General features: G+C 34.0%; 1 protein-coding gene across 1 annotated transcript; it reads left to right on the top strand.

Moving 5' to 3' along the window:
- The first annotated feature begins 7,598 nt into the window (after positions 1 to 7,598).
- LOC109792759 (uncharacterized) lies at positions 7,599 to 13,005 on the top strand. The gene is made up of 4 exons (XM_020352189.3): positions 7,599 to 7,819; positions 9,250 to 9,376; positions 9,493 to 9,565; positions 12,506 to 13,005. The coding sequence occupies exons 1-4, from the start codon at positions 7,792 to 7,794 to the stop codon at positions 12,776 to 12,778; spliced, it is 501 nt and encodes a 166-aa protein (XP_020207778.1). The 5' UTR covers positions 7,599 to 7,791; the 3' UTR covers positions 12,779 to 13,005.
- The last annotated feature ends 641 nt before the right edge of the window (positions 13,006 to 13,646 follow it).

Raw genomic sequence — 13,646 nt, forward strand, 5'->3', positions numbered from 1 at the left:
CTTGAGAAATAATCGATTATCTGGAACATGAAGAATTCCAAGAGTTTCTGAAATAATCGATTATTTGAGTAATAATCGATTATCTGGTAAGAAGGAACTCAAGAGTCACTATAATAATCGATTATCTTGGGAAATAATCGATTATCTGAGTAGTGGAATCTGAAAGGCCACTGGAATAATCGATTATTCTGTAAATAATCGATTATCTGGGTTGTGTTAGGAGAAAATACCCTCTGTAATAATCGATTATCCTTAAAATAATCGATTATCCATATCAGATTTCATTTTTAAAAGATTTTTCTGATGCAAATAATCGATTATTTGCATAAATAATCGATTATCTGGGCGGTTTTTTTTAAATTTCCTGAAACGGTTATCTACGCGCCAACCCTTAAAACTACCCATTACCCTTATACCCAGAATGTGTTAGGGCATAAAACACTTCTCTCAACTGATCTTCTCTCATTCTCTCATTCTCTCACTTTTCCCCAAACCTCAAAACCCTAACCCACACAATTCTTCATCTTCTTCATCTTTCTCCAAGACCCAACCATGGCATCTTCTTCCAAAAGGCCCAAGAAGCTCGAAGTGAGGGGGAGCAAGCGTCCTCTTCCCTCTGGGCAGCTAATCACGAAGTGGTTTGCAGATGAGAAAGCTCAAGAATACTATTTTGAGTGGTACGCCGGTCGGAGAATCATTCCTCCGAAGACCTTGAAGCTTGATTGGTTCAAGAACGAGGGGTTTAGCTTTCCAACCCTTTTGGAGCATCAGGAGTTGAAGGCGTTCTTGGAAATAGAAGGACCCTATTATCCGGAGCTAATCAGATTATTCCTCTGTTTTGCCTCCACTAATGATGGGGTTATGCAATCTGTGATTAAGGGGAAGTTAATCAGGCTGGATGGACCTACATTGAAAGCGGCTGCTGGGCTGAGCGGAACCGGAAAGGAGAAACCCCAACCATTCAATTTCGGGGATTTTGAAGAACTGACAACGTTCCGGGACTATCAAAAGGTTCCATCTAACACCAACTACGAGAAATTTTTGGCGGGAGGTATGAAGAAAAACTCTCGTTTAATTTCTTTCATTATTGCCTAGATGTTAAAACCAAGGTTGCACAACCATGCACAAATGTCTCGGGATGACATTTTATTAATGCATATGATTAAGAAGAAAATTAAGATTGATTGGGTGTCAGTTGTGAACGATTGTATCTGGAAGGCAAGAAGAAAGGAAGACGGTCCGATTCCTTATGCTTTACTCTTGTCTAAAATTTTTGAAAATGCTGGAGTAGATTTGACAGGTGAAAGAAAGATTGTTCTACACGCGTCAAATAAAATTGAGAAATCTTCTTTGCACCACATGGGTATGCTGAAGCAAGAAGATAAGTGGGTTTTTAAAGGAGATGTTCCTCCTACCCCGGAACCAGCTACAGATGAGGACGGTGTTCCTTCTCATGATGAGGATCAGCCACCACAGGTGGAAGCTGAGCCTAGAGAAGCTGAGCCGGAGTTGAAGTCGTTCTCACCGTTTGAACAGATCATGATCAACAAAATGGATGCTATGATGGAGATGTCACGGAGACATGAATCCATGTTCTCTGGAATTCTTGATAGGTTTGACGACCTAGATCATGAAGTCAGAATCATCAAGACGCAGCTTGGTATTCCAGACGATGAGGAGTGATTTCTGTTTTTGTTATTTTGTTTAGTTTTTAAATTCAAGTTTGGAACAATTTTTAAGTTCATTTGGGTTGTAATGATTTTAATTCCTGAACACTCTTATTGCTTTTGATGTTGAACAATTTAAATTTGATGAATTTGAAGCTTGTTTGTTAATGTGTTGGTTCAATTTTGATTCCAAAGCTTGGTTTGGATTGCTGATGCAAAATGCTCTGTTTTTGGTGAGCATATATGTTGGAATGTGATTATTTGTGCTTTGGAATACTCTATTTTTGTACTGTGAAAATGACTATCTTGACTTGATTTGGTTTGGTTTGTGATATGGTGCACAATTGGCATCACAAATTGGTTCAAATTTGGTTTGAGTTGCAGAACCAAAATTGATTCATTTATGATAATATTGCTGGAGAGAATCTGTACATGGCAATTCTTTGTTAACCTTGGCTTACTTTGTTTTTGATAATGCCAAAGGGGGAGAAATGGTATTGTGTATTGTGTGTTTAGTTGTTGTTTGCAGGTATTATGCTTGTGTGTGTGTGTTGTGCAGGTGGTTCGTAGCACAATATGGCACAATAAGAAGTTAAGTGAATATTGGTTCATGGATTAGTTCATGGGTTGTCATCATCAAAAAGGGGGAGATTGTTGAGCTTAGGGGAGCTGAAGACTTTAAGAGTTTTGATGATCACAACAACTTGGAGACAACAAGTGTACAACAACAACATTGAACACAAAAACAAAGTCAAGGAAGAGTCAAGAAAAATACCTTGAAGTATAGCTATGTAATAGAGCTTAGGAAACAAATTGTTATAAATGAATTGTTATATTTGTGTCTGTGTGTGCTTTGTGCATTGAGCAAATCTTGTCTAGAATCAAGTAGGGAGTAGATGATGATGAGTTAAACATTGGAAAATTATTTTGAGACTTAAAATGAAATTTTAAGAACTGACTCAAAATAATCGATTATTGTTAAATATAATCGATTATTTCAGCAAGTGGGCTAAGTGGAATGCCTTGCTGTAATAATCGATTATTTGCCAAAATGATCGATTATTTCAGGAACAACTCTTTGGAATAATCGATTATCCAGCTAAATAATCGATTAAGTTGTTCTTGATTGATTTCCAGAAATCTGAAGAACAAAATAATCGATTATTCTTTAAAATAATCGATTATCTGGGTTTGAATTTTTATAAATAGTTTGAACTCTTTTGAAACTTCATAACATTGAGTAAAAACTGATAATCAACTGGTAAAAACGTTTTAGAGAGTCTGTGTGACATCTTGGAGAGTTTTCTTTGTGAAATCCAAGAGAAAAACGTTTGTGAAAAGCTTGTGAGGAAATCATCATCATCATCATACTCTTGAAAGAGGAAGACAAAGATTTGTTCAAGAATTCCTGGTGAATTCGTTTCATTTTATTCTTTGTGAATCTTTGTGAAAAATCTTGAGAAAGGTTTCTCAAGTGGTGAAGTTTCTTGTAGTGGGTTCTACAAGGGTTACTTTCTTGGGGTCAAGAAAGTGGTTATCTTTTTGTAGTGAAGTATATGCATGTGTGTGTGCTTGTAAACCTTCTTGCTAAAAGATAGTGGATCAAATCTTAATCAGGTGGTGATTAAGGACTGGATGTAGGTAACATGTGGAGTGGCTGAACCAGTATAAAAGACTTGTGCAATCTTCTTCAACCTTATCTCTTATTTTGTAATTTCTTGGTTGTGCTTTAAAGAAGATAAAACTTGATTAACATGTGTATGTGAATTTTGATGGTTTAAATCTATAATTGGATATTATATTTGAACTTCATTGTCTTGTAATCAAGTTTCACATTGCATTCATATCATTGTAACAAGTCTTTAAGAGTGCTTCATTTGAAAATTCTGTCATAGAAAAGTTTTGATTGAATTTAAGATCCAAAAACTCTGATAAATTTTTAAAGGGTCATTGAATCCAATTCACCCCCCTCTTGGATTGGGCCATTCTTTTCTAACATATAGTCACCTCCCAATCTGGTATACAACAAAGTCGTGAGGGAAAGGTCTGGAGAGACTATAGTCATCTCCCAATCTGGTATATGACAAAGCCGCGAGGGAAGCTGAGCTACGAAAATGCTCCCTCTTCAACAAGCTACAAATAAAAGAACGCACTATCACAAAAGAAACAATGGAGCATCTACTTGAAGATCGAAGATCAGGTGTACAGTTCGTCAGCCTTGTTACCTAATAAAGTATGCAACCAACACTCAACTGCTCTAAAGGGCGAGGACACGAGCAAATACACTTATCCAAGAGAAGGAACGTAGAAGCGCCAACACCAAAGAGACGAGGAGGAGACCTAGACGAAATGTCTACGTCTTTACTTGCCTTTGGAAAAGCAACGCATAGCTACTCTAAAGGACAAGTAAAGAGGGGCAGCTGTAGACACCTAATTTCGTCCAGGGGCACACAAACAAGGAAATGGACCTACATTATGAAGGGAAGGAGCTTCCGAAGTGGACAAACAACAAGACAAGATATTAGAAGGCCTAAAGGCCAAATAAGGTGGTTTTAGTAGCTCGGAACGGGATGTTCCAAAATCAGAACGGGCCGTTCCGAACCCCGGAACGGGCCGTTCCAATATCAGAACGGGTCGTTCCAACGTGACTAAAACACCTAGGATTCGTAGGCTGGAACGGGTCGTTCCAATACCAGATCGGGTCGTTCCAATACTAGAACGGGCCGTTCTGGAAAGGACAACTTTGTGTTAATTTACACTCTGGAACGGGCCATTCCGTTTTCAGAATGGGCCATTCCAGGGTGCGTAATTTGCACATAACGACTTGCCCAGAACGGGCCGTTTCGAATCCAGAACAGGCTGTTCTGGCCCCCTTATGATTCCTATAAATAGAGGCCTTGGGCACAGTTCTCAGGGTAGCCAGAGAAATTTCGAATAAGATTCCTTTGAGCACGAAAATTCTCTATCTCTCTCCTTTCTATTGTATTTCTTGAGATTTGTGTCGCATCTCTATCTTCTCTCTCCCTCCTATTATATTTCTTGAGATCTGTGAGGCATACTGTAGTGTGAAAGGTCGCCACAAAGCACCTTCTCCATATTTGAAGATTCAATAAAGCTCGTTCAAAAGGTATTTCAGTCAATCTTCTTCTCTCCCTTTTATTTCTCATCTTTATCTCTTTTTTTGTTATAACAAACTTCATAATGTAGATATTTTATGGTTAATCGCTTAATTTATATTTTAAATATGTAAATAAATATTAACAAAGGGGATTCAATATTTAATTTATTAATTCTTATCATGTTAACTTCATCATAGAGTACCGATTGAGGGCGCAATAGGGGTGCTTAATACCTTCCCTACACGTAACCGACCCCCGAACCCAATTCTGGTTATCAAGGCCATTGTTGGATCTTTAAAAACCTTTTCTTTTTCTAATGTTTTGAATAAAATATTGGTGGCGACTCCATGAACCTATTTTCAAAACCATTAATTAAGGATTAGTCTGGTGTCCGGGCATTCCTTAATTAATGAGACTTTTAAAAGGATGTCTAAACCATAGGTCACGAGATCGAAAATTTTCGGGTTGCGACATTCCACTCTTTAGATTGGCTTCGCCAGAAACTAGTCTCATGAAACCTTGACTGCGTGAAGGTTATCCCTTCGAGCATCATTTATTTTTATTAAATCCAAGTCTCAAACTATCCCACTCTACTATTTCTTTTTTGTTTCAAATTTTTTTGAACCAGAAAAACTCACTTTCAAATAACTACACTTTTTTTAATAAAAAAAGGCACGAAGTATCTTTTTCAGTTAGTTATTATAAAGAAGATTACTATTATTATTGTTAATAATTTTTATTATAATAATTAATGGAAAGAGACATTAGGTGTCTCTATTATTTAAAAATTTAAAAATATAGAAATGAATGATTTGTCAGAGGTTTATGAAAAATAAAAAAAAAAAATAGTAGAAGAAAGTGATTTAAAAGTAGTTAAAAGAATAATATAGTCAAAAAATTTGTGTATACAAAAATAGGTTATTACATTTATATATTACTAATGTAAAAAAAACTATTTCATGTTGATGAATCATTATTTTCCCTTATTTATTTATTTATCTTTCTGTACTTATTTTAATTGTTGATTTGAGCTTAATCGCTTATTAATTGTACAGTTTTACTGTTTGGGTTTCATTGGGCCAGTAATTCAAATTTTAATTAATTCTGATTCACTTGGTCTAATTTTTGTTTATCAATTATTTTCAGGTTAATTGTGGAGCATTTTTGGGCTTAATATTAATTTTGGACTTCAAGAGATAAAGTGCCACGTCAGCGCCATGTCAACACCAACCCGCCATGTCAACGCCACATCAACAACATGTTACATTTTTGTTAACCTTGTTTTATTCATTTTGGGCAAGACACGGGGGAGAGGCCTACTTTCGTTTAGGGTTTCTTTTTTTAGGTCTTAGGGCTGACCATGCAACCACCAACTTGGGTAGACTTGATGTGACCACGTTGCTCTCCTTTTCCTTTACGTTTTTCTCTGTTTTGGAGCTCATCTCTGGGCATTTTTCTTTGCTTTTTCTCTTCTATGGTTGTAGAAACTGAACCTTTATATTTGAAGAATACTAATTACTCATTTCTTGTTCTTCTTCTTCCTTGCATTTTCGTTTCTGTTTTCGTTTTAATGGAAGGCTGAACCCTTGGGGTTGGCTCCTTGCTCTGGATTGTAATCTCTATTTGAGGTTGGATATGTTTTGCATATCTTTGTTCTACTTGGTCATTCTTCACTAAATCTCTGTATTAAGGTGTTCATGCTTAATGAGCTGTCCTTAATGCTACAATTGCTTAATCTGTGAAGAGGTTCAATGTTGTATACGTTTGCTTAATTCGTGTAGGGAAGTCTTGAGTTAATCTTCGCTTAGTTGGTTAACTCGGATGGAACAAGGATTAAGTGGTTGACAGAGTAATTTTATTGTGAACCAAGGATAAGAGAGTTACAATCCGAACAAGTCAATCTATTTTACTTGCTGTGTTACCTTGCGTCTTAGTGTGTTTTAAGCTCAAAAATTTGAACCAAACCCCCCTTCGTGTTTGATCCTTTGACAGAAAAGAATGGTCCCTAAGGGACGACTTAGGACAACTTCCTAGTACTACATTTAATTATTTTATTTGACCGGATACGGCTTCGATCACATGTCTCCATATATTTTTTTAAAAAATAAAAATAAAATAAATAATTAAAATAATTAAAATTAAATATGTGCGAGTGATTAACAAATTGAGTGTGTAATCAATTTTTAAAATTTATTTAAAAGGTTTGAGAAGTTTATAAAATAAAATTATGGAAAAGAAAGAATGTTTTAGCCTAAACTAAATAAAAAAATATGGGAAAGAAAGAATGTTTTAGCCTTTTGGGAGTTAAAAATCAAAATGGTGTGTGAAAAAAAACCATTATCTTTATTAATAATATAAACAAGTAGGAAAAAGAGACACTCATTATTCCTTAGTTTCTTACATTTTTAAAAGTTAAAAATAAAATAACAATAAAGATAATGAAATATATGATTGTTAGTGGGATAAGAGAGAAATCATAAATAATTTGTTTTTAAACATTTGAAGAGTATAATAATAAATTTAGTAAAAAGTAGAGATAAAAATGACTTTAGTCCTTATATCTTCATTATAATATCTATAGATGTATAAATTATTATTATATAATTTCTATATTTCAAATTATTTATGTATTAAAAAAATTAATAATATAAAATAAACTTTATTTCGTAAATATTGTTAGTTTTGTATTAAATTAAAATTTACTTGAAAAAAGACAAGAAAAACGAAATGACGTGACGTACCCGGCGTGGATCATTCAAAAGAGTAGTGATGATAAAAAAAGAAAAAAATCAATCAAAAGAGTAGCGTAAGCCTGTGATTCAGAGCCTGAAAGTTGATTTTATTGTTATTAATTATTAATTTATATTGTTCTATACTTCTATACCATATACTATCTATCTATCTAACAGCATGGATACGCTCACTCCGAAGTGTTAAATCTTGAAAGACACAGAAACCAAACATCAAAAACAAGACAGAGCAACCTTGGTTGGTTTCATCATACCATGGGACAAGTCTTTGACAAGTTAGAGGGTATTCCCTATTTCCCTTCTCAATTATTCATTTGTTCTTACCTCTCATCTCTTGTTCCATTTTTGTTCCTCAACTTCTTTCATTTCTTCGTTACTTCATTTGTTTTTCTCTTCCCGAATTGCCCTTTTGTGCCCACAATCAAGGGTCATTCATTTGTATACATTACCAAAGAATAATAATGATAAATAATCAAAATATTTGATTTTGGATCGTAAATATATGAACCCCACTTGTCTCCATATAAATGAGTAGGCTGTACTGTGATTGAATTTACCATGTTGTGCATCAAATTATGAAATCTGGGGATGTTGGGGTTTCATGCTGTAATGAATATGTTTGTTAGCTAAGGATTTTGGAAAGAAATAATTATGGTTCTTAAGTGGGGTGTGGCTTGAATTTGAAAGTGATGACTCTGGTAAAGTAGTAACAAGTTATAAGAGAGTTGTTCAACAGTTCAACTTGTTTATTTTATTTCTGCTGGAAATTAGGCACTAAATTTGCTTTTAAATTGGGAAGTTGTGTATATCCGTTACAGTTTTTTTATTTTGAATCGTCTTTTGGATCTGTTTGATGTTGTGCTTTTTAAGTCAAAAGTTGTGTTTTTTTTTAATAAATTGTTATTGTAGCCAGTATCATCATTTGTTCCATATATACATCAAGTCCTGTGATTTGAGTCCAGAGTGAGTGGAGCTTAGAGTTTAATTACTTTAATATGCAAAGTGAGAAGACCAAATACAAATTTTGGATTTGGTTATGTGCCCAACTTGAAATGTTGGATAGAAGAGAAATATGATAGATGGGAATCATGGCAAAAGGATAAGAAAATATGAGAGTGAGAATCTTCACAGTAATTTTAGTATCCCATCCAAGAATTGACCAGTTGATTGTTTCAAAGAGGTTTTTGACAGCCAAACCAAAGATATTAATTTAGTATTCAAGTAGCCTAAATCCAGGCAGAAGATTTTTTATTTTTATTTTTTGTGTTAAGACAGTCCGGACAGCATCTCAAAGCTGACAACTAAAATTAATCATCACTTGTAGGACATGATTTTTATTGACCAAATATTATTTTAATACTGACGAGAATCGATCTTGACTCACTACCTTAATATGATATTACTTAGTGAATCTTTCAATTTTTTAACTTTAAAGGCTAACCCTTAAAATATTAATGATTCTGTTCAGCATAATTGGTATTTCAATAATCCCACTACCTTGATTGTGGGAAACATTCTTATTTTATTCTTCATGAACATGATGAGATAACTGGTTTTAATGGTAATGCAGTTTTTATGCCTTCATTAACCGGACATGACAATGACATTCTTGCACATGTAAGATACAGCATATTAAACATAGGATACAGTTGAGTGGTCAACTGTAGTGTTCAATGCCCTTGCTTATGTTTAATAGCTTTTCACTTTACACAGGTAAGGAGTGGAGGAAAAGGCAAATAAGGAAGATAACAGATAGAGTTTTTGAGAAAGTACAGAATCAAAAGCAAACTGATAAATTGAGTTTTGAAGATCTGTATATTTCTGTTTTACTTGTGTACAAGTAAGAAGCCTGCTTCATTGTTGTATTCAACATTTTGTTGGCATTGATAATTTGTTTTTGAAATACTGAATAAATTTGATTAGTTCTTCTAAAAGGGAGCCGTTTCTATGTTGTAGTGATATTAACAAGTACATTCCTGGTCCCCATTTTGATCCTCCATCAAAACAAAAAGTCAAAGAAGTCATCGAGGTACTATATTGTGACATAATGAGATCAAATTAGGTACTTTATTTACTTATATATATGAAAATTTTACACTGTAGAAATAAATCTATGCTATGGTGCTTTCTGTTATAACCATGTAATGCACTGTATACATTTCTTTATCTTTTGAATTTAGGTTACCAGTTCATTTATTCCATTATGATAACAATTTACTGTTTGAATCCGAGTAGCAACCATACTGCATCTTTTAAATTGTTTATGGTACAGTTTTGGTTCATTTGAGGGATAACTGTGGCAGATGTGTATCTGATTAAGTGCATATTTGGTGAAAGTGACAATGAAAGGAGTTCAAAATGGCCTATGAAACTCGTTGTTTTAAAGCATGCTCCAAGTCAAGATATATAAATCGCCCTTGTATTAAATCATATCTTAAAATGGCAGTCAAGTAATGAATCTTAGTATACAATTTGAGAAGGACTCCAACAATCTGGTTTTCGTGGCTGTTAAAAGTCATATTTTTTTGGACCAGTATAGGAAAATTCGCAGATTCAGAATTTGTAGATGAGGATGATATCAATATGACTTGATTAGCATGTCACTTGTAGAACATCAATCTATTATGCTCAGAAAGTAAAAATATTTGAGATCAAGTTTTTATAACTGTTAATCTGTTATAGAAGAAAGTTGAATAATCAATCCAAACAATTCATGTTGAGGACAACTAAAAGTTGAATACTCCTATGATCCTCAAAAATTTCAATACTCTTTGGACATCCAATTCCTGTAATGTGATGTCATACTTTTGAAATTGGAATAAGTTTATTTTCTGGCTTTTTCTATTTTCAAATTAATAATTAGTTGATTATGGTTTTTCAGAAGTTTTAAAAAAGTGCATGTGAGAACACAAATAAGTGAGTGTATTGAATGAGAATTGGTGAGAGGATAGGTGGAGGCAAATTTTTTTTTGATAAAAATGGATAAATAAAAATGGGGAATGTGCTGGGCGATTGGCGGAAATACTTAAATATTTATTGTATTTTATTATTATATTATATTTTTTTTGAAAAATGTGTGAATGCAGTTTTTTTTTTAAGTCAATGGATGGATGAAGAGTGAAGATGAAAAGATGCCTTCTTGTTTTCACTAGTTCTTGTATTGAATGTACTTTATCTAATTGAGTTTATCTAAGTGAAGAGGGTTATTATACATAAAGGTACGTCTTGGAAGGACGAAGTGTGTGTTTGGTTTATCATTTGAAATTCATTCAATAGACTTTTACACATTCCAATGTACTAAATGGAGAAGTAACTCTTTTGTCCCATTTGATTAAAAGTAAGTTACGTTGAACGTAATTTTTTCCTAAACACACCCGAAATAGTCCAGTCTGTTGAAAAAGAATAACGCTGCTGAAATTTCTCCAAATGAATTTGCTTCAACCATCTTTCAAAAGAACGCATGTTTAGATGTATAATGCTATTCTATAGGAAGATGTTTAGCTAAACAAGGTGAGATGAGGAAAAAGAAAGTCTGAATGTTCCCTAGATATAGAGAGAGAATGAATTATTACATAAAATTAAATTCTTATCTTTCGAAGTTATAAAAAGTTCCATTTTTATGTTTAGGCATCTAGAATTCAGAGGACTAAGGCAAATTGCTGATACTGGGTTGAAAGGTAGCAATAGTGTCACATACAAATCCAACACTACTCTAAAACAACATATACGAAGTAGACCTGGAACAAGTGTCCTTATTTTAAATCTTCGTAAATGGTAGAGGAAAGTCAGAGCTATGGTGGGTTCAAACAATGGTATAATACAATTATATTCCATTCCATGTTTCACCAATCCAAAGATAGCTTAAATTATTGGGGGACTTGTTGGCATGTGTGACAGGCCGCAATTTGATGGGATAAGAACGTAACTGACTACTTTGGTTCAAAGCCCATGGTTTGTGGCATGATTTGAGTTGTGTACTAACTGTATGCTAGAGCTTTTGGTGATGTGGTGAGTTTTCAATCCCATAAAGTTGTTCATAAATTCTAATTCTAGATTAACAAGTCAATGATGGGATAGCATAGAAATAGATCGCAACACATTAACTAAAATGCTGCAAGGAAAATATCTTGAAAGTTGATGTGTTAAAAAATTTTCTAAGTGCTTATAATTTATGGAGTGGTATTTATGCTATGTGGATCATGATTTTGCTAGGTGGGTACCGAATCTATTTTGAGAAGCTTATCAGTGTGGGAATACCTTAGGGAGAAAGTAATAAGATCCTTTGTCAGTATTGTTGAGCAATGTTGCATCATCTGCTTACTGATAGTGATAAGTGATAACTGAACAAGATATTTCAATAACATAAATCTCATATTAGACTCGGTTAAAGAAAGATCATCTTCACTTGGGGTGAAGATCTTGCGGAGATGTCTTAGAATACTTGAATTCATTCTGCATCACATTTCAAAGATATATTCAGCTCTGCTACCAGATAGTTTCAATACCGAGAAAATGGTTGGAATACAAATGAAACTTATGGATTTTTGGATGCTCAAATTCCGTTATTTTGTAGAAAGTGCGCTAGGCATGCAGGTTTGTGACGTTCTGAGATGCACAATTTGACTGTACGTGCCTTTGCACAAATAATCAAAGGGGTTCTGCACTTCACATTGTCGTGTTTATCAATCAGAATCAATGTGGAAAAATTTGATCATATGCCAGGAGTTGAGTGGCACATTTTCATTTTCCTCCAAATAATGTTTCTCCTCATGCTTAACTACGTTAAAATTCAACTCTGCAAAAATAAGCTAAATATTCAAGTACAACTTTGATCAGAGCAACATAAATTGTCATTTTCTTCAGCTACATTGAAAAAAAAAAAAAAATTCTTCAGCTACATTGAAAAAAATCTGTATATCATGATTATTGGTGTATTCAAACTAAGTGTGATTCATATAACAATTTGCAGAGCTGTGATATCAACTTTGATGGGGAGATTGACCGTGATGAATTTTTCGATTTCATCTTGCAAATGACAGCTGATACATTCACTGTTGTTAGCCAAAAACTTATTGTCACTCTGGTTGTAGCACCAACAGTTGCAGTGGCAACAAAGAAAGCTACTGAAGGGGTTCCAGGTGTTGGGAGACTGGTGCAAAGGATACCCAATTCAATTTATGCTTCCCTTGTGACAATTGCAGCTGTGTGGTTCCAGAAAAAGGCTCATGAATCTGCACTGTAGCCATTGCTCATCATGCACAATGATAGAATTCTCTTGATTGTACGCATAGGATTGAAATTGCTTCCATGTTAGTTATAAAATGGCAGTTGATAAAAACAATGGCTGTGTTTCAGATTTTGGACAGAAGACCAACTCTTGATTATTCTGTCAAAGGTTATGCTATGCATGTAAATAGGCTCTCTTCAATAATTGTATACAATTATTATCTAGAATTATCTTCTTAGACACTTTCCTCATTTCTATCACATTTCTATCACGAGCTTGATTTGAGTGATAAATAAAATATGTTAGAAATGAAACCTCATAGGACCTTATATGGGTGAAATCTGCCTTCTAATGAGTTTTCATACCTAACATCCATTTAGGCTTAATTATGCTTTTCATTCCAAAAGTTTCATAATTTCATGAATTTTGCTTTACAAGAATATTGTTTTTTGGTGAATTTTCCCCCTACCCACTTTGAGAAATTTGTGGTGGTTTGAAGAAAAAATTGTCTTAATTGTAACAGTTTAAAGGTAAAATTGTCACAAATCTTTTATTTATAATATAAAAGTCGAACTATTATTTATTACGTTAATACATCAATCTAAAATATTGTCATGTCAACAAAAATATTTATTTGTCATTTTATAGTGTCTTTCTTATTCTAATATATATTTGTATAGTTACAAATCCTATGTCTCTTGTCAAGCATATTCGTAGCTCCTCCACCTACAACGGCTACACTTTGTTGCATCCATCGTCCATCGCAACCTACCCACCTCCTCCACATCCATCCCCAAAATCCTCCAAATATTCACCAGTCATGGCTTCTCGAAAGCAAAATTGTGACAACCATTCCTTTGTTGCCTACGTGCGATGATTGTTC

Source organism: Cajanus cajan, chromosome 3 (genome assembly GCF_000230855.2).
Source record: "Cajanus cajan strain Asha chromosome 3, NIPB_CcT2T_4, whole genome shotgun sequence".
Lineage (NCBI taxonomy): Eukaryota > Viridiplantae > Streptophyta > Magnoliopsida > Fabales > Fabaceae > Cajanus > Cajanus cajan.